This window comes from Anopheles bellator, chromosome 1 (genome assembly GCF_943735745.2).
Source record: "Anopheles bellator chromosome 1, idAnoBellAS_SP24_06.2, whole genome shotgun sequence".
Taxonomy (NCBI): Eukaryota; Metazoa; Arthropoda; class Insecta; order Diptera; family Culicidae; genus Anopheles; species Anopheles bellator.
The window spans coordinates 25,311,718-25,338,976 of NC_071285.1; the positions used below are offsets into that span (position 1 = coordinate 25,311,718).

General features: G+C 50.8%; 1 protein-coding gene across 1 annotated transcript; it reads left to right on the top strand.

Moving 5' to 3' along the window:
- Positions 1–9,802: 9,802 nt before the first annotated feature.
- On the top strand, positions 9,803–26,085 carry LOC131206518 (uncharacterized). Its single transcript, XM_058199095.1, has 6 exons — positions 9,803–9,920; positions 20,243–20,666; positions 20,857–20,947; positions 21,012–21,294; positions 21,356–21,456; positions 21,523–26,085. Exons 1-6 carry the CDS (start codon positions 9,803–9,805, stop codon positions 24,589–24,591), a joined length of 4,086 nt encoding a protein of 1,361 aa, XP_058055078.1. The 3' UTR covers positions 24,592–26,085.
- The last annotated feature ends 1,174 nt before the right edge of the window (positions 26,086–27,259 follow it).

Consider the following 27,259-nt stretch of genomic DNA (forward strand, 5'->3'; position numbering starts at 1 on the left):
TTACTATTATTACTATAATAAATAAATTTTTAGTTTAAACTAATTTATTTCCAATCGTTCGCATTCCCAATGACGTGTTTCGCGAGCGTTTATGCTGCCTGAGCTGAGCCTCCACCATTAATCGTGTCCATTACGTGGATCGATCGGCCCGAACATTAGAACACCACCCATTACATTGTCCCATACTGAAACGATCACATCTCAAAAAGCCACCCGGCCACATTAGCCGGATGTTGGGCCCGAAAATTGGCCGTCAGCGACCGACCGACCGGCGCCGCGATTTCCTTCACCAACTCACCCAACCCGTAACGCAGTCGATCTTCATCACCGGTTCGGTGGTGGATCGCTCCGTTAATGGCCGATCGTCACGAAAGCAGCGCACAACGTGTGAGGTGCGCTCATTACGCTGTATCTTAATCTGGCTCGGAATATCTCGAACCCTTCGGTGCCCGATGAGCCGATTACCGATTCGGCCACCGCCGGGTCGGGTCTTGTATGGGCGAAATTTCACGGCTTTCTTCACGCGCCGATCGGCGACGGGTGGGCTCCGTTTCGATGCTTGATGCTCCCTTATGCGCGGACCAACGGGTCCTGTGGCCGCCCGCCGGAATTAGTGTGGCATTTTTCACTTTCTTCCGACCGAGATAGCGGTGGCTGCGGCTACGGCGATGCATTATTGCACCGGTCCGGACGGGAAATGGAACTGCTGTGCGCCACCTCGGAATTCGGGCCGAGGAAAGTTATGATAATGTGCGTGTGTGGTGCGGTGCCTTAATCCAGATAACAAATCATTAAATTAAACTTGATTTGTTCGCCTTTCCGGTGGGCCGCCCGCCGGAGTCGGTGGGTGTGCCGCGCCGGGGCTGCGGGAGGTATCTGATATTATTATTTGTGGTTGAAATGGAACAACACGCCGCGATTTCTAATGTAAACACTTGGTTCGCGCCGCGCGTCTGTGGTGCGGCTAGCGCACACACTTTCTTATCGAGATTGGCGCGCAAAACACGCGCATACATAAGACGTTCTCCCTTTTTGTTCCCGATCCGGATGGGATGATGAAGAATGGTTGGCAATTTAGTTTCGGCTCCAAAGAGTCTTCACTTTTTCCATCGTCTGCTCCGTTAATTGGGTACGCCAAAGGTCAGGATGCCTTGCCACAGTGATGGTGGTGGGGCCCTTGCTCGTGGCGGGTTGCAGATACTAACAACGGACACGAACAGTGAGTGAGAAATGGCCAGGGAAAACTTGCTGTTGCTCGGTGACGTGGCTTTCAAAGTCAATACGTAACGAATGACATTTGACATAATTTAGTGGTCCCCTTTTTATGGGTTCTGGTTGCCTCGAGTTTTGTTTCTGTCGCAACAAGGCATTTGGGAAGGTCCAAAAAGAATAAGAAAGTGCCACGGGAACTACTTGAAAGGGAAGGTGAATTACAAAAATTGGTGCTTCTAGAAATAGTAGTTAAATGACAGAAAGTAAATGAAACTAAACAGAAAAGCGAACTAACTAATAATGATGCAACAATATTCTACTCAAGTTGAGAAAAGGAAAATGGAATATTTGAAAATAAATAGTAACAGTAAATACGATAAGTAAATAGTAAACACAACTTGAGTGAGTGAGTGAGTGAGCCAAATACATAACGAAAATAACTGTAAAAAAGAATCTAACAATATGGATGAGAAGGTTAAGAGAATCGTAAAACAGAAATAGATACACCAAATTATGTATACCTTGCACCAGCTAAAAGAGCTAAATAGACAAAATAGACAATCCCAACATAATGTAGTTAAACTAACAAGTTAAAAAAAAACTAAATCACACCACTCCACCAAGAACTCAACCCTGCTCCTACTCAATTATTAGATGCCCCTTTTGTGGTTCAGATATAGCATAAATTCCCCAGAACCTTATAATTAGCCCTTAACGTGCTTTACCCTCCCAAGGGCCTAACTGTTTGCGTTAGTGAGATCTCAATGAGCCTTCGCCTTCCTTCGGCTGGTAAGCTTTCACCATGCGCCTCAGCCCATCGGACGAGGGGTCCAACGCGGGAGATGGTCTCCCCAGACACTTTAGACTCTCGCCCGGCATCCTTCACCCTTCTTCCCTTGGACCACGAAGGCCATCAACCGGTCAGTTGCGCCGGCACGATGTAATCGTGTGCGCCGGTTGGAAGGAAGCGGGCAGCGGACGTCGGGCTCGACGGCCACCGCCGGACTCTCTGGGACTCTCTTTAATTGGCGCCATCTGGTGGCGTACTCTTCCGTTTCGATGCGTTTCTACGACCGACCGCGTGCGCCACACAGTGACAGGCACGGGGAGGCGGGCAGCTCGGAATCGGTCACGTCCATAATCCTGCGTGGCGAAGCGTGGCCGTTGGAGGCTCCGGGTGGCGGCGGGGTGGTTCCACCGTTCCGGGGCGATGTTGATCGGATCTGTATCAAAGTTCAGCCGTTTACGAAAGACAGAGCCAGAGAGAGAGAGTGAGAGAGAGCGAAGTGGTCTCACAAAGTGAAAGCCTAACGCAGTCGAGTTAGAGATCGATCGATCGCGAAACGTCGAAGCATAAGTCATAGCATAGGCCGGTCGCGGCTTGCGACGGTGACGGGGCTCTCTTGCCGGAGCTTTATTAATTGACCTAATTCAATCAACCAATCTTCGTTTCGCGCTGCGGGTCAACATGCGATCTTCGCCCGATTGGTGCGTCCCGAATGCTGTTGCCGTTCATCAGCGAGATCAGGCAAAACAAAGAGAGGAACATGATACCACGTCCACCACGACACACCGATGGAGAAGTTTTGGGATCGGGTCCTGCTGGACTCCAGCCTCACCACCGGACCCACAGGAGGTCTACGCGCGTCACCAGCAGACGGTGTAATTTAGCTGTTCGTTTGAAGAACAACTTTTCTGGGTCACGACGCCGATGCTAGGGGAGCGCGGCAGCACGGCCAAGGAAAATGGGAGGACAAAACGGTGTCCGAATGACATCATTTAAGACTAAAACTGGTTTGCGCAGCCCAGCGCAACGCAGCGCATTTCTTTCTTTTTTTTGTTATCAACGAGTGAACGGAGGTCGGCTGTTTTCTTCTTAATTCCTTTCGCCCGAGGGTCCAGCCAAACACCGTTCTTGGGGTGAAGTTTGCGAAGGAAAGCAGCACCAACTTGTACGCTTGTTCCGTTGCCCATTCTGAGCTTTCTTATGAGCTCTTATTCATTATAACATGCGAATATTACCATTAAAGCTCTGGGCAATTCATTTGCTCGATGTGATTCATTTGTTCATTGCAAAACTTTACTTCATTCAGTTCTTTATCATTATCTTTTTTCATTAGTTCTTTAATTTTAATGTTCCATATAAGGGTTCTTTATTAGTCTCAAGCATATTGTTGACACTTTCGCATTTTTTTCATTAGTTAGCATTACTGTTTTCTTGTTTTTGTCCTTTTTTGCCACATTCTTTAGTTAATGTTTGCAGCTCTCTATTGCAATTAATTTTTGATTTTGGTTGTACCTGTTAAATTTTTCATTTCATTTTCATTTGCCTCGAATCGGTTGAACTATTTCATACAAATCTTGTCTGTTTTCCTCACACTTTTCCACAGTTCGGTTCGGTGAAGTAGTGAAGTCAGTTTTCGCCATTGCTGTTGCACATCTAGCACATAATTGAATTGTGCGGGAATTGTTTCGTTTTCGTTTCGGCGCATGAGAAGGCGATTCATTTTCTCCTTTCGATCGTAAGGTTATGGGTGTTCGTGTTGCCTAAAAGCTCCAAAAGTGCTGAAAAGCAGAGCAACGATGCTCATTAGCTGCGGCCCGGAGAAGATGTAAGTCCGGAGTTTGGCGCACCCACACGATTGGTGGCCACACACCACAGCGCCGAATGTGGCCCCGTGGGCCTTGTTTGCCAATCGCGCCGTTTCGATTTCGTGGATCGTGGCGTTTTTGGCACGAAATCGAAACTCGACACACACATGGACGGACGCGCGGCTGTATGGGTAATGCGATTCACAAAGTGCGAGGAATTCATAATTCGCGCGGGACGAGCGCAATCAACCGAGCAAACGGTGCGATCTCTGCTGCTGCTGCTGCTGCTGCTGCGGTCGATCTTGTTGCGCGGCTGATTGGGTTGCGCCAAGAGCCTCCGGTTCGGCGGAGGGTGATCAGTGTGGACCAGCTGTACCATACCTCAACCAGCGTTGGCAGTTGGCTCAAGGCTTAACGAGGCGACGTCGTGCCGCCGGCCGCGTCACGGTCGCGTTTGTGAATTCAATTTGCTTTCGTTTGGCGAAACCGGCGCTCGGCCACAGCATCCAGCGGCATGTCGAAAGGTATCGATTTTCGTTTTTGGTGCTCCCAATTTTGCGCTGTGTGCCTCAAATCTGGTTTGGGCGGCACTGTCTGTGTCTGGGTGTGTTATTTTTTTCATTCACTCACTCCGGCTGGTTCCGGAGTTAATTGGCGAGTTGGTTGGTCACCGGGTTTTTTATTACTTCATGATGCACTTCTTTTATTTCAATTACCCCCAAAATGTAACATAAGTGTGTAAACACACTGTTTGTTAATGATTAATGTTTGTTTTGTGTTTCGAAAACCGTTTATTTTGCCCCTGGTATTACACACAGTGCGACCAGTAAATTACTACACTGAGGTTTTGCCATCTCAAGGAAGATGCTTAGATTTTTGATACGTGGCCAGTACTAATTAGGTTTTGTCAATTAAACGCTTGTTCGAATGTTGACTCATTCGAAAAGCTTTTGAAAAACGCTGCAACGGAATGAAATTTCATTGAACGAATTAGTAAAATTGACCATCAGTGAAATGCTGAAGCAACTGAACTGAAGCTGAACGCAACGAAATCGAACTACATGTGGAACATGGATCACTGACAAAGAGAAATGAATTCAATGTGAGTGTTCATGGCCAAAGGCGGAAAGTGATCCTCCGTAAACGACTTCAATGCCTGGATTGCCGGCAAAGAAGGGTATGTTGTGTGTGAATAAGAATTCAGTTAATTCGGTCCTCTTGGCAATCAAGAGTAAGTGATCAGAACTTAAGAGATGGCTATACACATTTTTAAGGGCTCGTCGAATTTTTTTTTTTAAGTTGGGTTGGGAAGATGGAATGCAAAACTCTTCACATAATAACGGCATACATAATAATATGTAAATGAGTTAAAACATTATTTCGTTTAACACTTCAAAACTACTTCAAAAACCGTGGCTTCTTTTAAAATTCGATCCAATATGACCTGACTATATTGGATCGAATTGAAAAGAAGTCGATCGATTCCTCCTAATTCTTTATTATTGAAAAGAGTTGCTCTGCTTATGACTCATTTATCTTTTCAGTCTTTGGATGATCTAAACTGATGGTGGTTTAATGTTAGCAGCATGGTTTAGTATTCGCTACATAGTTCCTCTTCCGATGCCTGGACTTCCGAACAAGGAATGAAAAGCTGTATACAGCTATATTTGGGTTTGGTTAAGTTCACGATCAGTTTACACGTCCTTAGGCTTGCTATCATGAAGTTCGTTACTCGATGTGCTCACGAAGCCTCTCGTTATCGAAATACTATAAGTTCAGCATCGATATGCATTCGTTGCACCGTTCAGAAAGTCTTCTATAAAATTCTCATTCCTGAAAGGGGCTTAAGTTTTGTTTTTTCCCCACACTGAATAACTCTCCACGTTGTCGATGTGTCCGGGTGTTTCAGTGTTAACTTCGGGTCGCCCGCCAAACCGTACTTTCTCAGCCCCATGCACGTCATCCGGCACCAGTTTATTGGTCGTTCGACATTTGCAAACGGCTTTTTAAACCGTTCCTACGGCTTCCCGGTTCGGGTTTGGTCGGGTCGGCCACTAGAGACAGACTTCACCGACACACCTTACCACGCGGGCGTCTGTAAGGCGCCAACGGATCGGAGGTTGTGGTGCCTCCAGCTCGGCCACCCGACAGTCTCGTAGCCTGTGAATCATGTTACACTGCACTGCGGGCGCGCACCGTGCACAGACCGCGAAGGTTGCTCCCACAGCAGACACACGCGGAAGGTCCTCCTGCGGTGATTAGGCTGCCCAGCTGCCCGGGGTACACACCCCGTTAATGGTGCTAAATCTTCATCGGATCGCCGCCGCTGCGGGAGGCAATGGCGCGAACCGAGCTGCACCGTTTGCGCCGGAGCAGGCGTTTGCGTAATCATATTTTTTCCTATGCTTCAGACCCCAGAAGCTTTTAACCAATTTCATCCAGCGGCCCAACGGCGGCCAGCCCCAGTGGCGGACGGCAGGATTTTTCTCTATCGCGCTCCTCTCATTAACATTTTGCTTACACCTGCACCACCGAGGAGGCTAACGGGCACCCAGAGTTTGTTTGCCCTTTTTCGGCGGTGCCCGTAGTTGCAAATGGGATTAGCGTGCTTTCATCGCACCTGCCTCGCTTAATCCTGGCCGGCCCCGTGTGTGAGGAGTGTGTGTCTATAATCAAAATGAAGCAAACCAGTCGTCGGTGTGGCACTAGCACTTTCGATTTTAATACATATTTTTCCACGTGCGAAGGCCACGTTGGCCTGGCCGGTGGCGGAGTAGAAATCAGGAAGTGAGTAGTTTCTTTGCAAAGGTCCTTTTGCTGGTTTGTTGGCCGGCAATGAATTAATAGTTAATTAATTAGTTTCAATTTTTACAAGTTTTAATTGTTGACTTTTCTACTTGTTGATTTTAAAAGTACTTCATCTTATTTAAATCATTAGACTTTGTTTGTGTTGTTTTTGCTTCAACGAACTGTGGCTGTTAGTTTCAATAGTATTTAACTTCATTTGAAGTAAACCTTTTCTTCTTTAACTTAATTTCTAATATTCAACCATTAATGTACGGTTTGTTAGCAAAAAATAACTCCCTATTCAACGTTACACAATCCAATCCAGCTACTAGCTCTCCCCTTTGGCGTTACTCGCCAGAATAGGTTGCAGTGGCTACCAAGCCCCAGAGGGCTTACGGGGACTCTATCCGCCGTCCGCAGGAAGTGAAGGTTAATTTAATTTTTGCCCTCCACCACCGGCCGCAGGACGTTATGGAATGAATTCGCGAAACCAGCCACAAGGTGCCAGATGCCATTCAGTGCGTTGGGTAGGATTTGCTGGGTGATAAATTGCGCACTACTGCACCCGGCATGCCGGCAGGCCTTTAGGTGGTGTCAGCAGGATCAGTAACAACCCAGGTGCGCCGCACATGATTCTGCTGCAACAGCGGCAGCAACGTCATCAAATCATGCCCACCGATGCTCGGGGCACGGACTGTTGTAGGGCTTTCGCACCCTCCGACCATTCTGGGGCGCCATTTCGCGAAAGGTCAACCCTCAGCGCCCTTCAGTGTGGGACCTCTAATGCCCGCGGCAAATTGATTTGCAGAAATAACACCCGGCCCTAGCCACAACGGTTTGCCCGTGGTAAATGGCATCCCCACCCGGTTGGGTGTTAGTTGGGTAGTCTATAAATAAATTGGAGGTAGTTCCGATGCCGCAGAAGGCTCAAAACGGGAAATCCCATCCACGTGTTGGGTCGCAGCCGGACTGCACTTTGTGGCGGGTTAAAAGTCCCAATTGGTTCCCAATGTCTGCCGAATGACGCAGTACACACCAATGATCTAGGTTACGTAAATGTTGCTCTTTTACATCAGCCATGTCGGAATCGACCTTCTTGGGTGGGTTTTTAATGTCCCAATGTATTGAAGTGTCAAAAATTTATTCTTTCTCCTTCGTTATTCTTTTTAAAGTTGTGTTTTCGCTCCACCCTACGTTCCCCTACAGGCTTAGATATGTTTTTCGAAGCATATCCTTTATGTTGTATAATTCTAAAACCAAACCAATCAGAGAATCAAAACATGTGCATAGTGAACAACGGATAAACCCTCTGCTACCCACTAGAGCATTTATTTCAAACGATCCGCAATTAACGATCGGTCGAGGTGGGCCGTTTCGAGCGATTATCGTTTAAAAGTGGTACAATTTTGCATTACGGTGCATCATCGGTGGGTTTGCCATTTTCGAATCATTGCCTGTTAAGCTTCAGCCGACCGCGTAGAGGCGGATTTAGCTGGCATCCATCCCAGCACAGATTGTGGCACGTTTAACACGCGAAACGTGCGATTTATGAAAAGTGATACCTCTCCGGCTCCGACTCGTCTCAACTTCCGCTTCCATCCGCCTCCGCCACCATCCCGCACTACCATCAACTGTTGCTGATGCTTTAAATTGGTGATGAGTTGACTGCTGCTACGCTGAGAGAAAGAGAAGGGGGGGTGGGCGCCACAGAGATATCGGTCGGCCTGTCTGCCACCCATCAGAGGAGGAGGCCACATACATACACAAACACCCACAAGCGATAAAACGGTAGTGTGCGTGAAACGACAACAATGAGCGAGAGAAACAATGAAGAAAAAATGGCAAACCAGTAATGCCTGCGCGGGGCGCGATCGGACGTGGTCTTCGCGGAGCGGAACTGGAGCAGAAAATATCGTTATCCACCGAGCGACGCCACACGCGCCAAGCTTGAACTGCTTTCCCAACAGCGCCGGTGGCCGGTATATCCAGTGTGTCAACCGCGAGTTATTGTGCAGCCCATCATCCTTCCAGCGCTTGTCGCTTGGGACACAATGTTGGCCGAATCCGACTAATTTGCTGCTATCTTTTCTTATCTACTTTCAGGTAACCCCTTAATGTTCGGCTCGACGTGAAAAGGTGCAAAAGGCTAGTCTAAGCACAGAGCCACACACTGTGGATACACTCAAAAGGACGCTAATGCGATAAGACACTCCTTTTCTTCTTTTGTTCGAACGCTTATGCGTGTTATCTCCAACAACGCCGCACTCCCATTACTTCCTAATTTCCCAATTGGCCCAATCGTACTAACCCGTTTACCGTATCTGTATTCACTCTTTCTCTCTAATCCTATCTTTACATGCTTCTGTGTCTAAACCCCCTATGCGTGAGTACCCCTGTTAAACATATCTGCTGAGTTCGTTTCTCTTTCTCTCTCTGTCTTTCAACACGTTATCGTTACCATGTTATTTCCCTAAATCTTGTTTAATGTTCACTCTAAATTGTTTCTGTCATCGCTATTTATTTTGAGTTTACTTTGTGCTTTGCTTCTTTGAAATGTTTTGTTTTCCGTTTCCTTACTTTGTTTCACTTACTAAAATTACTCCATTACAATTCGTACATTCTATTTGCAAATTGAAATAATATTTATTATGTTGTCTTCGAAGACTATGTTGCTTGTTGTTAATCAAAGGTTTGTTTCGTGTTTATTTCAATGTAAAATTTCAAAACAATAGTACTAAACTCAGTCAGTGGTCTGAATCTCTCGCACAACAAACAAAGAAACATATCAACCAAGCATTGCAAGGTTCTGTGCTTTGTCGCCGTCGTAAGCCGCAACCGGCACATTCCTTCCCATATCAATCAAATGCTGCATCTCCGGCTTCGCCCGGAACTGTCAACAGAACCTTGCCGTGCAATCAGACGATGACCGGCCGTAGAGTAGACCTTCCGTTTCGACTCGACGGCAGATTCCTTCAAAATTAACCTTATCAATCAAGCAACGGACGGGGCATGCATGCGCTATGCTTCCTCGTTCTCGGTTGGTGGCGACGGAGCACCAGCGCCCGTCAGAAGGGTTGACGTTTTGAGAAGCAAGGGCTTGCCCCCGGGGGGTGATGGTTCATTGTTGAACGGCGTATATTAACCGGCTTTATCGTCTTTTGTTCCCTTTCGTTCTTTTATGCGCCCTCGCGTGCCCTTTCCGTTCCACCAGATGTCGGCAGGATTGATGTCGTGTGTGCGCGAAAACTCGCCACCACTAGAGAACACCAGTGGCGTCGCGGTACAAGTGCAAGACATACCGATCACGATCACCACGCCGGAAACAGCAGGTAAGCATTGTTTTTTGCCCCACTATTTACTCGATTGTTTCGCATGTACTCAGCGATCGCTGCAGCGTTACGCGTTCGCCTTGGTAACGCGCGCGTAACGCTTAAAGCTCAAACCGTTGCTGCCAATCGCTTGCCTACATTTAGGCGCCCGCCGTGTAAGAAGCGTGAGCTTTCGGTAGATGAAAATTTCAAACATTTAAAACATTACGATTTTTTCTCAAATTCAATTTAAATTGCGTGCTTTTCTAAACGTAGCTTTAATTTTTTGGGTTTACGTTGTTCATGGTTCCAATGAAAAGTAATCTTCGGTCGAATCGTTAGACTTCCGTTCTGACGCACGGCGCGAGCAATACGCGTGACGAAACGTGCGCCAACGAAGCTTTCGTGAGTCACGGGTACACACGGCGGCCGAGGCCTCCTTTTCGTTACCTCGGGCTTTCCTCACCGCGCGATCCGAGCCGGGGGTGCCGTTGTGGTAATCCGATACCACGCTTCCACGCAAACGCGTGCAGGCGCGTGAGGCAAGAAAGGAGCAACAAAAACGTGCACTAAAGTTTTATCACGTGCCGCGTTCGCGCGCAACTAGAGCAAGGTTTCAATTGGAAGGCCCAAAAATTTAAAACCAACTCCGAACTAACGATTAAAAGCCAATTGCGGGCCCGCGTGAAGCGAGGCAAAAGTCAAGCAGTCAAGACCGGGGCGTTCACATTTAGGTGGCAAGCGAACCGCGAGATGCTAAACGGGTGTCTTCGGTGCGTTTTTCTTTCTTTGGTTGTTGGTTGGCCACCAAACTAACCTCAACGGTGCCCTGGTGCCCTGATCGATGTAACGGGTTGCTCCCGGGCGGGAGATCGTTACGATAGACGCTCCTTTCTTCGCGCGTTCCGCCCAGCTTTCCGCTTTTTGTTTTGCCTCATTGTGAGATGATGTAGTTTGTTTCGTTGTTAGCATTTTGTTCCCCTTTCTAGCCGGTGATATGTCTTTTCTGACACCCCTGACGTCAGGGTACGCCACGGGGAGCCAAGATGCGCGGTGTGCAAAGAGAAGGGAACCGTTCGGAGGCCGCTCGAAAAGAGAAACGGGACCGAACTGTGTGGTGGGCTTTGCCCAAGATCGCCAAACTTTATTGAAGCGTTGGAGTTGCATCGGCGATGTCGCGAGAGCAAGTTGCTACATTAGTTGCGAACAAGTCGGCAACCGGAGGATGATGATCGGTCGCCGATGCGCGCCACATCCGGTCCGTGGGTGCGTGTTGTCATCGTCTCATGATCTTTCCGCGGGCGCATGTGCAGTATCGGATTATGTCAGCAAGCCGACGAAGCGGAGGCACATAATGGCCGTCGATAAGCGGGCCCGCGGAACCGGAAGTACGGTCCATCAGTTGTCTCTGCGTGCGGAGCTGATCATCAAAACGACGCCGGTCATTACTTTCTTCTGCGCTGCGCTGGTAATCTTCGACCGGTGCTGCTGCTGCTGCTGCTGCTGATCCCTGGCCATTAACATCGGCGAGTGTGCACGTCACAAGCGGTGAACCCGGGGTCCAACATCCGCGGACCGTGTTGAAGTAACTGGCTGGGGCATAAAAAGGTGTGAACGTCCGCCAAAAATTTGCGTAAAAAGTGAGAAGCGTTTTCCACGCCGATGGAGAAAAGCACACATACACAGGCAAATGAGGCATCATTATGGGCGATGGCCTAATGGTCAGGGGGGAGGCCTTTTTCTGGGGTCTCCATCACTCACTTTTCTTTGCCCGCCACGCTTGCTTTTAATTTGGACATCTTTAACCCGCGTGGAGGCCCGCCGTGGGACGATGGCGATTTTGGAGCGCCCGTGGTCGATGGCCATTTTCCTGGCCCAGAGCCTGTCTGCCTGCGTACTTTCTTATCAATCAAGCGGCCAGGTAGCTGGCTGGATAAAAGAAGTCTGACAAGATGATTTGAAAGCACAGTCGTAGTGTGTGTGGCTATCGTTATGACTGCTTCCGGCGCGCGCATAAGCCGCCGACCTTTTTTGCGTCCTCTCGCTTGGATTGGCCATTTTCCTCGCTTTTCAGTGAATGCGAAATTTGATGGGTGATGGGCGAGAACCGATTCGTGAAGGTACTCCGCTCCTAGCTACGTTTTTTTTACGGATGAATCTCAATCCGTCGGGGTCAACGGTGAAGGACTTCACTTTTTTGGCAGCATTTTCCGTTAATGCCCCGCCGGCGCTGAGTGCGCCTTTCGGTGCATGTCAATGCACTGCCGTGTGGGGCGGCACTTTGGCACGTGATGGAGAAAGTGCACCCGGCACCCGGCAGCGTCTCTTATTCTTATATTGTTCGCCTTCGGCCGTGAGGCGGGCAGGCTTTAATTTGGTTTGCTTTGTAGAGCGTGGCAATTGATTTTTGATCCCAGAAATGCAACGAAATCACAAACAAAGTAACGGAGAAACAATTAGTGGGGCGCCATTAACTTTATTCAAAATCGATCAAATTTTGCCGGCAATCCGGGAGAAAGGCAACGGATTTGAGATGGATACTAGGAGGCTACCGGCCTTGGCGGCCGGGCTTTTAATGTTGACAGTCTTCGAAGGAAATTCGCAAAATTTATCGTAAAATTTTTAATAAAGAAAATACAAAGTGTATTCAGTCAATTTGTTGAAAGCATAGTACTGACTCTAATCAATGGAAAAGTTTGATTTTATCACCTATTAAAGATTCCAAATAAAATGTAAATCGATCGATAAAAATTTAAGGCTAGGATATGGTAAGCTAGATAGCTGAATGCCAACATCATAAGCTTACCGAAGCATTGTTCAGGTAATAAAATGCTTGCATATTTTGGTTTAAAAGGATTTTATTAACTCAATGGAGACTTGATACTTGATATGTTTGCTCTGAATGAAATGTATGGCTCATCCAATCTCGTCTTGGTTTAAACATTGGTCGGAATTCGAAATAGTAGTAAATTTGACTTTAATTGAAGACCGACCAATTGAAGATGTAATAAATACATCGAGTAGCTGAAAACGCATCAAACGCAATTCCTAGACACTTAAGGGTATGACGTTACAAATGAAACGAAAACAAATTTCAAACGAAAACTAATAAATGAACATTAATTAATGAACGCAACAAAGTTAAGAAGTGAAGGCAGCAAGGAAGCCTAGATATACGGACACTGAAACCCGAGCTGTGTCATCCCAATATCCATCTGATTCCAGTTCCAAGGTTTTTTGTTTGTTTGTTTTTGTTCAAGGCAAGAAGCAAAAGAGGTTGAAGGAATGGGATTTATTTTTATTTTGAAAGCAAAATCAAAATTTTTTTTTATTAGCTCGGAAATGAATTCCGAGACTTTAAACTAAGAGGAATTCTTGTGTTCCTATCACATAAAACATGACTACCAAGTAGAAACAATTTATAGAAATCAGTAAAAGTAAAACTTTCAACAACTACTTATTGATCTTAGCTGACTTATGCGGATGTGAATTTTGGCCGTTAACTAGAAAACGCTTTAAATTGATTTGAAGAAAGCTCCAGCGATAGGAGTGTCCAGTGCCCAACTCAACCGTTTCCCCAATTGAAATCAGAGCTCTAGAAAACAATCGGTATGAAGAGGTGGGTTGGTCGCGCCTTATTTCCAAACGCGCCCAGACTGTGTCCTCGCCCCAGGAAACGGTGTTGATTAGATTATCTGCGATCGGAATCAACGTCGGGCCGGCGATGTCGGCGATGCATCTTTCGTTCACGGAACGCCTCGGTTATTTACTCGTCCAAACGTATTGCGTTTTAAGTCCCGTACTCGTCCGGAACGGAGGTGTGAGAATGTTTGTGGCCAAACAGATGACCTCACCTTCGCGCCACCGACGCCGCCGTTGTTGTGATTGTGATTAGTCTATTGGCAGCCAAGAACCGAACATCGTCCCACACACGCATACACCCGTTGTCTGAGGGGGCGCCGCGCACGGCCCGGAAAGCTCTCCGCGAGCGTTGTGACCCGTGAGGCGCGCACTACTACCACCCCGCTATGCTCGCTGCGGACCGAATTCGCGGCACGCCGCGAGCTCATTGCCGTTCGGTTGCTCGCTATCGTCGGACGTGGAGCCGTCGTCGTCGCGCGTTAAGAGGAAATTCATCTCCCAGGATAGTAGTGCTCTCCCACGTTGACATCTAGCCTCAAGGCTGCGTAAGTGTCCTGATTGGGTGAGATGAGGAATTAAGGAATGAAGGGTTGTGGAAAGAGTGCACAGTTTGCCAGATATCCTCAATTTCGGTGCGTGCGTGCGTGGTTCGATTTCGTTTTTCTTTCCAACCGAGCGTGACGAGGCGTTGGCGTTGTTCTCCACGAGCCCGTGGTGTGTTTCGAGTCGCTCGAATAAAGGGTTGTTAGAGTGATCGGTGCCCAACCGGTTGGATGTTGCAGAAACACCACCGTTATTACGGCCTGAAGCAAGTGAAACCCCGCGCGAAGGGAAACTTCCCTTTTTGGGAAGCGGCGCGGATGCGGTTGTTAAGCGCGGAAGAATCGGTGGAGCGGTTTGGCGCCCATTTATTATGGGGTGATTTTATCACCATCAGTGGCCGGGGTCACGGCTCACGGAGGCATCGGTGTGGATACGGTGGAACTGTGGAGAAAACCCTGACATCTAGATGAGTGAGTGATGGTCGAAGCTCGCTCAATGTGGCCACCCGAAATGCGTAGATCGGAAGTGCTACGGTTCGGATCTCGCTGTGAGCAAGTGGAGAATAACAACAGTGATCAACTTCTCTTATGATTTGGACATAGGCTACTGACCCCCTGTGTTAATAGTGTGTGTTTATGATCGTGTGTTTGTGGTCTTCCGGAGAGAGAGAAGGTCAAATGTAACGCCCGCAAAGCACAGACCGCGGCGCTCGTTAGTTTGTTGTGATGCTGCCATATATACCATCTGTGGAGATCGTGTCGAGATTGATTAATCAGCTGACGAGGGAATTGGGTTCCCATCCAGCTTGTGCATGACCCGGACAGTGTGAGGTGGTTACGTTGCAAATCGAATCTGCCCCAGAGGAGACTCTGGGGTGTCTAGGGTCCCAATCCAACCTTCATCTAGATGTGCTTTCCCTTCCATTTTTTTTTCTGCTAGCCACTCATTAACGCACGAACGTTAGTTATTCTTTTTTTTTTGTCGTTGTTCCGTGTTGGCCTCAGCAAAACTGCCACTTTTCTGACCCATTCCGGAGTTCACGGGATCGAATGGGAATGGGACAGCAAAACAAAAAAAAAAGCACAACACGGAAGGGAAAAGGTTACCCGACAAGATAAATGGAAAAGCCGCTTGTCGTGTCGCATGCCCCCCTCGGCGGGGACGGGAAAATGTGAAAACACAGCGGAGCAGTGCGTACTGAGCGGTGTGCGCTCTCGGGGCACGTGGAAAGTGTGTCATCCGCTGGGAATTCGCGCTTCGGCCACACGCGGATGATAATGATGTGAAAAGTTCCCAAAAGCCACGGGCAAAAGCTCGAGCTCGAGCGATTGATGACAAGCGCAAGCGCCCGAGAGTGAGACCCAGATCAAGTGTTGGTGGTGAACAGAACAGAAAGTACAGCACAAATTAACATTTCGGACTATAAATGGCGCACTTTTAGTACCCGCGCTTCCAGTGCTTCCGCTGGTCGGAGGAATAAAGGGGAGCACTAGGCACCACTTGGGTAAACGAATTCCGGCCAACAAATGATCTCGACAACCTTCTTGGCTCGCGCCACCGATACATATCTCTGTGGGGCTGCCCAATAGAAAGGCCCAATGGCCGACCAAGGAATGGGATTTCTGGTGAACAGTGGCATTGTTCGGCTTGGCGCCCCTTGCGTTGTGATAAGATAACCCACAAAAACAACAACTTCGCCCGGCTCTCGACTTGACCCGGAAAAAGCGGAAAACTCTCCCAACCACACCGAACTGAAACCGAAACGGTTTGGCAAACCGATCCGATTGATTGCCTGATGGGCATCGGAGATGATGGGCGGCTACGGCCAGCCACACTGAGCGTCGAGAAGCACCAAAGGTTAGCGACTGCGAAAAGCGACCTAAGAGAAGTTGCGATTTTTCACCGCTTTTCACCGCACCCACCGCGGGCAACCCGGTTTTATCAAAATCTGGGTTTACGTGCCCGAAACGGGTCCGCGCGGGGTCCACCATAAAAGCCCCGGGTGGCTACCGACGAGGAAAACCTCCCCAAATTTGGAGGCGGCCGATGATCGACGGAAAATTGCCGTTGCATTCGTCCGTGTTGTGTGTGTTGTTGCTGGCAAATCGTTTCGAGGTCAGTTCGAATTTTCCACACAGACAGACACAAGCCGACCCGTTGCCTGGGTTGCACGCCAGGGTGAAGAGATAAGAGCCTTCAAGGTCGAACGAGCCTTCACCTTAAACTCCGCCAAGAGGTCTCCGTCTGCTGCGTCTGCCGGTGGGGTTTGGACCCATCATCATCGCGGTTGGACTTTTGGCTTTTCGCCCGCCGTCCGATCTGAAGCCCCAGATCGTTCGGTTGGCTGAGCCCACCGCGAACCCAGTAATTACGTTAATGTCTTTATTAGGCGGCATAAAAGCCGGGGATAAGGTGCAACTCTTCGGGGCTGGCGATGATGATGGCCCCTTAGAGATGAGATCGAGGGAAATGTCGGAAAATGAGTTTTTGATGCTGCTAAATTAAATTTATTTTTTGATTGCAATTATCAAAATTGGCTGCAGTGTTTGTTATAAGTCCAACGGATTCTCCGGATCCTTCGGATATTTGTATGTGGCTCTTCTTGAGTCGTTATTAGGATTGGCTTAATATTGAACTAAAAATAATATAAACAAATCACTAGCAGTTTATGTTTGAAATGTTATAATGAAAATGGGGAAAAATCATTGCAATTCTTATTGTCTGTTAAAACCTTACTTAAGTAAACACGATCAAATCGATCGCGATCAGACTGAATTACACTATACGATGATTATGATTATGCAACTATTAAAAGCAGAATAACAGGCAGTAATTTACCGGCATCGTTGTCAATGGGTTTTTGTACAAAAGTTAACCGAAGTTAAGAAAAATACGTCAATGGGAATTTAATGTGATTCAAATTGTTACGGTTGGCTAAGGCTTTGGAACTTTGTTTAGTTGATTAGCGAACGTTTGATGGCAATTCCCTTACCGAATGCGTTAATGCATAAATTTGTTAACAATTTTGCTTTCATTTAATTAAAATGCTTGGTAAAAATATACAACCTTTTGGGATGCACTACAAATTATTAGTTAATACAAGCAACACTCCGCTTACGACGTTCCACATTTACGGTTGCGAATTCTCTTCGAAGCCTGAACTCAATAAAAAAGGCACATTCGCCGCCAGTTCGGACGCTGACAGTTCGATGATGAACGACAATAACGGGGTTCGATGAAGTCGACACCGAGACCCAATAGGCAATAGGCACATTTTATGGCCTCCTCTCGGTCTTACTCGGCGGGTCTGCGCCACTCAGAATGGGGTGGTGCACTTACGTCAATTGGTGGCGGCATCGAGGTGCCTCGTGCGTCGGCGACTTGGCATTTGTTGGCACGTGTTGGCACTTGCGGGGGGGGGGTTCAGGTTCAGGTGGGCAGCGGGTGTGGGGTTGGCGCGAGCACAGAAGCCATCATCTTAGATAGTGGAATCTAATCTCGCATCAGCACAGCCCGTATAATGCTGCGGACGCCCAGAGTGGCGCGCGTAACGGGCAACGAATGGCCCAATGTTTGGCGGTTGGCTGACAGGAATTAGGTTTTGATGAACGGGCGAATCGGGCATTGTTTGCCGGCCCAAAGTGGTGTGCGAAAGGTTGAGAAAGCGTAGGCTTTGTCTCCGAAATGTATGAAATATTAAATAACGTTAATGCAAATGGCGCCTTGATGGGCTCCACCAAATTATGGGCCAAAATGAATTTAATCAGCAACTTTGACACTAATTGGAAGACTGTGAAGCGTGCTGCCTCATTTCTAATGGACGTTCTTAGTTTTACTGCTAAATCCTGTGGTTCGGTTGTTGACACTTTCCATCAGCTGTGGAAATTTTCCTTCCTCGCCCAAATCAAGCTTCAAAGCGGAACTGACACTGAGCGCTTCGAATGTCCCGTCGAGGATGTCTGCCGAAGAAGCAAACGATTGACGATACGGATCGGAGAGACCCGTAAAACCGTGCGGTTACATATTTATACTCAATCCGCCCGGCGTATTGAGCAATTTTCTTAAACGACCTCTCTCATGCTTTTCGCCAAACCGAGCGCGAAAATTGTCAATTTTTCCAACTTTCGAAAGGGCCATAAATCTCGGCCATTTTGATTTATACAAACTGTTGGAATTATAACAATTATGTCTTCACGTGTGATCTTTCTTCGGGGCGCAATCGCTGTCTCGTACCCCCCCACACTCACTCGTTTATGTAACGTGTGGCGCTTGTGCCGCCTCCTCGCCGGTTGTGAAACTCCAAACGGACCCACAAAAAGAGCCGCTGGGATATGATCCTCAAGTATCGGCGCTTTCTTTCGACACGAGGTGCACCCGCCAAGTTTATGGCCGAAAGTTCAAACAACTCTCTGGCGACCAACCATATTCAGCAGTGAGCAGCGAGTCGAAAGCCGCCTCCTCTTCCTTTGCTCTCCACTCTCCGGAAGTGGTTTAACGAATTTGGAAATTCGCGTCTTCGCGGATCAAAACTCAGTTACAGTCTGCCCGCATGAGGGCGCAAAAAAAAACACGAACCCACATTTACACGGCGGGCGGCCATTGTGCCACGGTTTGTAGTCTTCATAACAATAATGTAAATAATTAAACCAACTTCCCGAGCCGCAACCGCAACTGTGACCCTGCACCGTATCATCCGGTGGCTGCCGTTGACATGCCGACGGTTGCTGAAAGGTTGTGCATAATTACGGCTTTTGCATCACTGACCCCCGCCCGGGCCGCTTTGTGCGACCAGCGCAGCATAATGTTTAATAATGTTTGTCGGCATTATTGCTGCAACCGACGCATCCGATCCCCGCAACTCCGGGTCCGGCTGGCTAATGGCAGGCAGTTTTGCTTTCATTGTCCTCATCATGGTGAGCGATCCCGTGAGTGCTACCCTAATTTCTGGAGCCATTTGGAGACATTCCTCCGAAGTGGTGGTCTGTTCCGGAGTTGGGTCCGTAATGGAACTCTGGCCCGCGCGGTGCCCTGAATCGGTTTCCTTTTGATGGGTTCATTAACGGGACCACAACTGCCCCATCAGCTCGGGCTGGTAGGACGGTGCAGGTTTTGTTTGAACGAAAACAAACTTATTGGAGGATTGTACCGATCGCGCGATCGCATCGATGATCGCACCGATGACGTTGTTGGGCTGGCAACGCCTTCAGATCTGCGGCCCGGTAAGGCACCGACACCCAGTTATTTATTATTGTGTGCCGACACAGGTTCGTGGCGAGGTCTGGGCGCGTGGGTTCCGATCGAGGTCGATGAGTCAATCCCGCAACCTACCTGTGGACGGTGGCCGATGACATACCCCAGCGTTTGACAGCCTGATGTCATGGGTAAAGGAGTGGCGCGTCCGCGCGAAGGTTACTGCGGAATAGAGAACCGAGCCGGATACCCCCGAACTGATACGCCTGTCGTTTATCGGGTTCGGGCAATAAATTCATCTAGCCATCTTTGGTTTAGACCCTAGGCGAAGGCCATTCAAGTGGCCCTCATCGGAGGGCGCCATTCTTGTTGAAGGCCGCCGTAAGCGAGGTGGCCCCGTTACGGATTGTTAATCTTTGCCACGCTTGCCAACGCAAGGTGATATAACCCGCAGCCGCTGATAAGATCCCAGCCCGTTGATAAGCCCTCCCTATGGTACTCGAGATTTCATTTGTTTGCTGTTCATGAATAGCTAATTGACTCTCCCCGACTGCGTCAATATTGACTCGAAGTGAAGTACACACGGGGGCGGCTTACGTCCGGTCCGGTTGCAACTGCCGGTGTTTGGCCAGAACTTTCGCGTGCAGAACGTTGCGTCAAGTTCCACACACGCGCGGCTTGTTTGGTTCACACTTCACCACTAAGCCAAGCCATCGGGTGTTTATCGCACCGTAATCGATGTCAGACAGCCGTCAAACGTCAGATAACATTGTTGACCGCGGCCACTTGACCGCTCTTCGCCAGGAAGCAATCCGTCATCGGCATCGGGGTTTCGCCCGGCGCGAATCCGGCTCCTTACCTTAAAAGGCAAAAGCAAAGTTCGGCCTTATCTTAACGGCCGGTTGGAGCTCTCCCCGCGATTTGTTGTTGTTTACCTCTTCTTCTTGCTTCGGTGTCTTCCTTTTCAGCGCCAGCCACCGACACCACCAAGCGGAAACGGTTCCACCCGCTGCGCAATCTTCGGCGCATCTTCCGACGGCGTACGGTTTCGTCGGCGGACCGCGCACCGGGCCAGCTCGGGGCCAAAGGCTCCAGCCCCACCCATATCCACTTTGCCACCCCACCCGGCTGCTCGACGACCGATGCCACGCTCCCGCGGACCGGCTTCGGTGTACCGATCACGATCCGCAGCGGTGGCGACTCGGCGGCCGGCACCTCGCAGCACCACCACCACCATTACCACCAGCAGCAGCAGCAGCAGGTGGGAGCGTCGGGCGGCGGCATCGGAGGGTACTTTAAGCGCGAAACCTACCGGCTCCGCAACTCCGATGATCTAGACAAGGAGATGTCCGACTACCAGCGCAGTCTCAGCGAAGGCCGACTAGTGGACAGGTAAGTCGGGTCGATTTGGCAACGCTCTACCGTGGGGTACCCGTATCTTATCAGCGAAGGGTTGATCGCCTCACAAACGCTTGTCGAGCCAGATAAGGTAACGCTGTGTGCGACAACGCCGGTTTGGGGTGGGCTCCCTACTAGGTCAGCACGTTAACGAGTTAACGGAGTTCCTTCTCTAATCCGACAGTGACATCAGCCGCGATGGACTTTCCCAATCCCACGATAGCGTCTTCTCGGAGTCAGCCGGAACCGCCAGCAGTCTCTCGATTACGCTGAAGGTAAGTACCCCAGCGTGACTCTTGTGGTCAGTGCCCGGAACTAATCTTCGGCTCCTCCCCGTAGAACGAACTGGCCGATGTGCTGCGGAAGCGACGAAAAGATCGCCAGGGTGAAGTATCCGACGAAGACCTGGGCCTACCGTTGAGCCCGATAACGCCGCAGCGCAAGGACCGTGGTATGAACAAGAGCGAAGGCTCTCTGAGCATTCTGAGCATGACCAGCTCGGACCTCGACCTAGACGAACGGTCCACCTCGAACGCCAGTGGGCACAACCTGCTGCACCTCGACTCGTCCGCCTCCGGACACTCGATCGGGCTCAACCGTTCGGACAACATGGACGAGAGTGGTAAGCAGCAGTAGCACCGAAGCCTCCGTTCGGTCGTCTCTAACTCTCGGCTTTCTTGCAGGTGACTCATCGAAACTGAGCCACTCGGCGGCCAAGCACAAGCTGGCCGTACGGCCCAAGAAGAAGGGACCCACCAGAGCCCGAACTCGCCCGACTCGTGAGGTAAGTGCGCCGCTTGGGCATCCTCACTATCGGCGTCCTTTCAACTTCTGTCCCGTCGTCTTTCAGACCACACTGCTGCCCGCTACGCCCGAGGTGAACGAAGATTCACTGAAGCTGTCCACGTGCAACATCGCCGACCTACCGAAGGGCGAGGCGGAAGAGAAGGCCCACTCGCTGCCGTACGTTGGCGTGATGCCGATCGTGATGACGCCGGCGTCTCCGGGCACCCCAGCAGCGGTGGCCGGCAGCAGCAGCACCACCGAGCTAACCGCCAGCTCATCGATCTACGTCAACAAGACGCTCTCCAAGAGCCACCAAGAGTTCGACGGGGCCGGTGGCGCGACCCGTAAGGACGACGATGGCTTCTTCAAGCGCATCCTCAACTACAGCTTCAAGAAGAAGAAGCACGAAAAGGAGGAAACAGTCGGTTCGCCGAAGCGCGAGGAGAACACGAGTAGCGTCTACATTACGCCGTCGGAGGGCGAGCCGGTAGCGGGCGAGCAGCTGATGAAGCTATCGCTCGTCGTCGGCGATGCCGATGGTGTGGGCGAGCAGCAGCTCGCCAGTGGCTACCGGAAGATCAAGTCGGGTCCGGCCGCCCGGCAGCGTATCTTCCCGAAGGACATCTACGGCTCTGGCGAGGAGCAGCAGCACCAGCATCACCAGCGGTACTCGTCGAACGTGGAGGTGAACCGCCAGTCGGTGGCGTCGTCGAGCGGTAGCGGCCACTCGCTGCTGGCGGTGGCCGGTGAGGGCGGTCGCGGGCCGCTCCACAAGAGCGAAGAGTACCTGTCGTCGGCGAAGGTGCGCAAGTTCTCGGAGCGCAGCGTCGACGAGGGTGGTGAAGGGGATGACGAGGAGAGTGACGGGCTGCGGAAGTACGTGAGCCACGGGGAGGGCGCCCGGGTGAAGAGCGCCGGCGCCAAGGTGTACGGGCTGAGCGCGTACCAGCAGAAGCTCGCCAAGATGTCCGTCACCCAACAGCAGCAGCAGCAGCAGCAGCAAGAGACCAGCCCGTCGAAGCGGAAGGCGGTCGAAAAGTCGAAGAGCTTCCGGACCTACACCGACAGCGTTTCGAACAACTTGCAGCAGACGGGAGGAAGTGGGGGCAGTGCGGGCAACGGAACCGCTCACGGGCACCAGCTGCCGAGCCTGCCGAACCTGAGCTCGTCGCTGTCGGTGGGTAACTTCAGCACCAACAACTTCCTCGAGACGGAGCACAAGTTCTTCAGCATGACCGAGAACATGAACGCGGGCAAGCAGCGGGTGTTTAAGGACTACATCAGCAACGCTGGCGACGATGGCGACGGCGGTGGCGGTGACGGGCGGATGCTGCTCACGTCGAGTGCCTCGCTGCAGAAGTTCGAGATCAACGACAACAATCTGTTGAACCCGCGCGAAGAGTACTACGACCACCAGCCGAAGAGCATCGTGCTGACGACCAACACGCTGACGCCGCCGGAGCCGACCAGCAGCAGCATCCTGCACAAGTCGAACCAGAACATCTCGCAGATCGAGGAGACGATCGACAAGCTGGTGTCGTCGCAGTTCGTCAGCATCATCCGCAGCTCGGACTCGGACGGCAGCAGCACCGAGCGGCTGGATGACGTGGGGGGCCACGTGCCGGAGTTCATGAAAATCCAGCTGAACCGTGTGGAGGGGGCCACTAGCGGCCGTTCGGGACCACCGCCACCGAAACTGTCGACGAACGTCGTGCTGACCACTTCGCCGACACCGGTTCCACCGACTTCACCGGCGATCGATCGTAGCCCGCCGACCGAGCCGGATATGGTCCGGATGCGGCGCTTCAGCAACGAGAACATCGAGATCACGGAGTCGAAACCTCCGTTGCCCCCGTCGGCGGTGGTAGCGGCTCGGTCCAGTCTGGACGGTGGCGGAGCATCTCGGAGTCCGCCGGCTTTCCGCAAGCAATCCAGCGGTGGCGGTGGCAGTGGCGACGTGCCCGGCTCGAAGCGCAACTCGATGAATCTCTCGCAGGAGCTGAGCGACGACCGGAAGGTGATCCTGCAGCGGCGCACCTCGGTGACGGAGGAGAAGATCAAGTACGAGCGCCGGATATCGTCGTCGTCGGAGGACATCAAGTACGAGAAGCGCAAGTCCACCTCGGAGGAGGTGCTGGAGAAGCAGCCACGTGCTGGGCCCGCAGGTGGCGGTGGCGTGAACTCCAGCTACACCAGTGGCTCGAGCAGCGGCGACGAGCTGGTGGTGCTGCGCAAGAAGTTCGTCGTCGATCGGGAGGGACGCCGCGAGAAGGACAGTACGCCGGAGCTGATGAAGGTGTTTGCCAGGCGTTCGCTCAAGCTCCGTTCGGACGACGATTACAAGGTGGTGTCGACCGGTGGCGGTCTAGAGGGCAAGTCCATGTGTAGCATCGACAGTGACAAGGAGAACCAGTCGAGCGAGGAGAAGCTCGACAAAGTCGGAGTGGTGAAGCACCATCACCAGCAGCAGCAGCAACAGGAGACACCCACTTCCCTGTCGGGGCCACCATCGTCGAACGGTTCTATGTCGTCGACGGCGTCGGTGACCGCTGCCAAGGGATGCCCGGAGTTGGGCAATAAAAATGGCGTCACGACGACTACGATGGCGCCGGTCAGCAGTGAATCGTCCGCCGGCGGCGAGCCGATCGTGCGGAAGAACACGACCAGCAAACCGTTCGGCGTACCGAATCGCTTCAGCAACCTGGCCAACGGGCAGTCGGGTCGGAACGCGACCTCCTTCATCGATGTCCGCAAAACGTTGCTCCCGCCCACTGGCGGACCGGGTGCCAGTGCCAACAACAACAACAACAACAACAACGGCAAATCGGCCACCAGCAACAATGGCGAGCCGGGTGGCGATGGCCCACCGTCCTCCGTCAACAATAACAACAACAACAACCATCATCATCATCACCACGCCAGCAACAACCGCCATACGATCGCGTCCCTGAACCAGCTCAACAGCGCCGGTGGCGGTGGTGGCGGAGTGGTGGTGATCGCCAACAATAATCTGGTCCCGACGATCGAGGCGATCGGTGGGGGCGTCGGCGGCGGCGGGGAGATCAACGAGTTCAAGGGGATCCTGCAGCGGCGGGCCGAGTGGGAGAAGCGAGCGAAGGAAGGCTTCAAGTAAGGACAGTCGCCGAGCCCCCGTCGATCGTTAGGGCACCGAACGACCCCACCGAGACAACCTTCCAGAGTGTGGTCGTCAATCCAGATTTCCCGGGTGCGCCCATGAAGGACCAAACCGACGCACCGAGCCCTGCGTTCTACTGAGTAGAGTAGTTGCCCCGCAGCGATTCTTTTAGCGATGGACCTCTGATCCGCTGAGGGTTGTGTTCACCGACCAGATAGCAACGTTGCTCAAACCAGTCTCTCAGTGCCGAGCTGAGTGCCCCCTGTTAAACCCACAATCAACCACCACTGAAAACCTGAGAAGACCTGAGATCATCGGTGAAAGATCATCCGCTGTTGGTTCGTAGAGAAGGCAGATAGTTATGTTCCGGTTTGTTTCAAATTCTAATAGGGTTAGGTATATCATTGTGTATATGGGCGCATCACCGGCGACCGGTTCCAATTGTGATAGACAAGTGTATGTTAGTGAGAACGGAAAATCAAAAGCACGCCACGGACAATGGCGCGATAAGCGCTTATTTAAAGCTAGCTACAGTGTAGAGTGACCCACTAGGAAAGGAGCAGAGCAAAGTAAAATAAAGAGGGCTATAAAACCTGTTAAGGAATTGACGTTAGTTTTTGATGCTACGAGCAAGCAACGGACGGACTGACTGTTCCGGGAGGGACTGGAGAGGATTCGAAGAGATCGTTTGAAATGGGCGAGCGAATAAGATGAGCGAGCCGTCAGCTAGAGGATCTATTTAGCGTAGTCATTAAGCGTCCCCCGATCGTTCTTAGATAACTAATCACGCAATAACGGTTATAACTGTATAGCACCCGGTGTACTTGCTCCGGACCTTGCTTGTTGTCTCTGTTGCGCTGGTGTGGGGCTCAAGCTCTGTGTACATAAATCGTTGTTCTTCCCCCCGGGTTGACGATTTCCCGTTCCCCTTCACCGAGTGCGCGGGGTAGTCGCGCACCTCTGACCAGTACACTCCTATTCCATTATCTAATTCCTAACGGGCGTGAGCGTTATCGAGCGTATCAACAGGTTTACCGTTTACGAGCGCTTAGCCGTAGCTTAGTGTAGTATCCCCCTCCGAGGGGGCCTTCATATACTCTCGCTTTTACCATTCATTCGCTTTTACCCTGGAGCACCTAGTGTTTAATCCGTGTGTGACTGCTCACGTGACGCGCTTCACCGCTAAATGTTGGGATCGAGCGATCAAAACTCGTTAGATAGTGTTTTCTCGAGCTGCGTATCCTGCGACGGTATACAGTATATTTTATAGGCGACAGGGCGAAGGAACGCACCGCTGCTGCCCTTTTTGTTATACACGTATTTGTTTGTGGTTAATGTTAAGGCTCCCGATCCACGACGCTCCTAGTGGAACCGCCGGGCCGGGCCCATTAGCGACGGTGCGACGATTTCGTAGCTTCTCGGTGGTTAAGATTCGGACGTAAGTTTGGCGTAAATCAAATCACTCTTTTTGCGATATCGATGTATAATGTTAGCACTCTGAAGAGAAATAAACATGCAACTTCCTGAACATACATCCCCAAACGTGTCGAAATGAAGAAAAATAAGCGAAAGAAAGTCGAAAGCTGAAGACATGATGATGGAAGTGATTCTATGAAAGTTCTGCCAGGAAAGGCTTTCACCGAAAAAGCCCAAACGGTCAGCTTTTTCGAAATTGAAAATATCGGCAAAAGCTTTCTCGGAATGCTTTCTTTTTCGACCTAAACGCGAGCTATGTCCTCGTCATCATGAGTTCCGCGGAGTAGAACTCGATGCAGTATTTAATTATGTTGGCCAAATTTCGGTTTCTTTCCGGTCCCGTTAACTCGTGTCATCTGTGTGCATTAAATTTTGTCGTCATAACCGGCGACATACCAATCATTGCTTATAAATAGTCGGACCCGGCAGCGGCCACAGACAGCCGTTTGGCCAGTGGCGGCACCAGACAAGCCACTTAACTGCGTGCCGATGCATCGACGGGTGCCGCTGGCGACACACGCCGTGTCCATCTCACGTTCGAGAAGAAAATTGGAGAACTGCTCCCACAAAAACCCCGCTGATGTCACTGAACCGGTGAGGAATGCCTAAAAATAATACGACCGCCGTTCCGACCGGAGCGTAATTAGTGCACAACGGATTGACATCCCAGCGGGGTGTGGACCGTCCCGTGAATGAGCGTTCCCTTGGCAGGGTCCTTCCGACCTCTCCATTGGCGGCCACTGGGCCGCCCGTCATTCTGAGAGAAAGTGTGACCAACTGATATTATTACATCTTCACTCGCGTCCTCGTAGAGTGTCGCATCGGCTGACTCATCGCGGCGCACGGGCGATCTGTCGGAGATAGTAATTCATCCGCCACCACCGTCCACTACTTGTGGCCGCGGTTGTGAGTTCACCGAATTTTCCAGGCTGGTTTGTCACCGTCTTTTTTATGGGGTGTTTCTATTTTTAAGCCCGGCGATCGGTGCATCGCCCGTCCCTACGAGGGCAGCTGGCACAGGGTTGTGTAATTAATGCACGTGCATATTCCACGCGGACAAATGATTAAATTGTGGCCCCAAAAAGGACCATGGGCATCGTGGCCACCTCTTTTGTCAATGATGAAGCCCCGGGATGACAAAATCAATGACAGCACCAGGGGGTTTCCCCGTTGCAGAAAGAAGGGCAGT

Bases quoted from the DNA above. Each gene is read 5' to 3' on its own strand.
- LOC131206518 (XM_058199095.1), top strand. From the start codon at position 9,803: ATGTCGGCAGGATTGATGTCGTGTGTGCGCGAAAACTCGCCACCACTA. The intron at 9,921-20,242 runs GTAAGCATTGTT...CTTCCTTTTCAG, and splicing joins CACCACGCCGGAAACAGCAG to CGCCAGCCACCGACACCACC. The intron at 21,295-21,355 runs GTAAGCAGCAGT...GCTTTCTTGCAG, and splicing joins GGACAACATGGACGAGAGTG to GTGACTCATCGAAACTGAGC.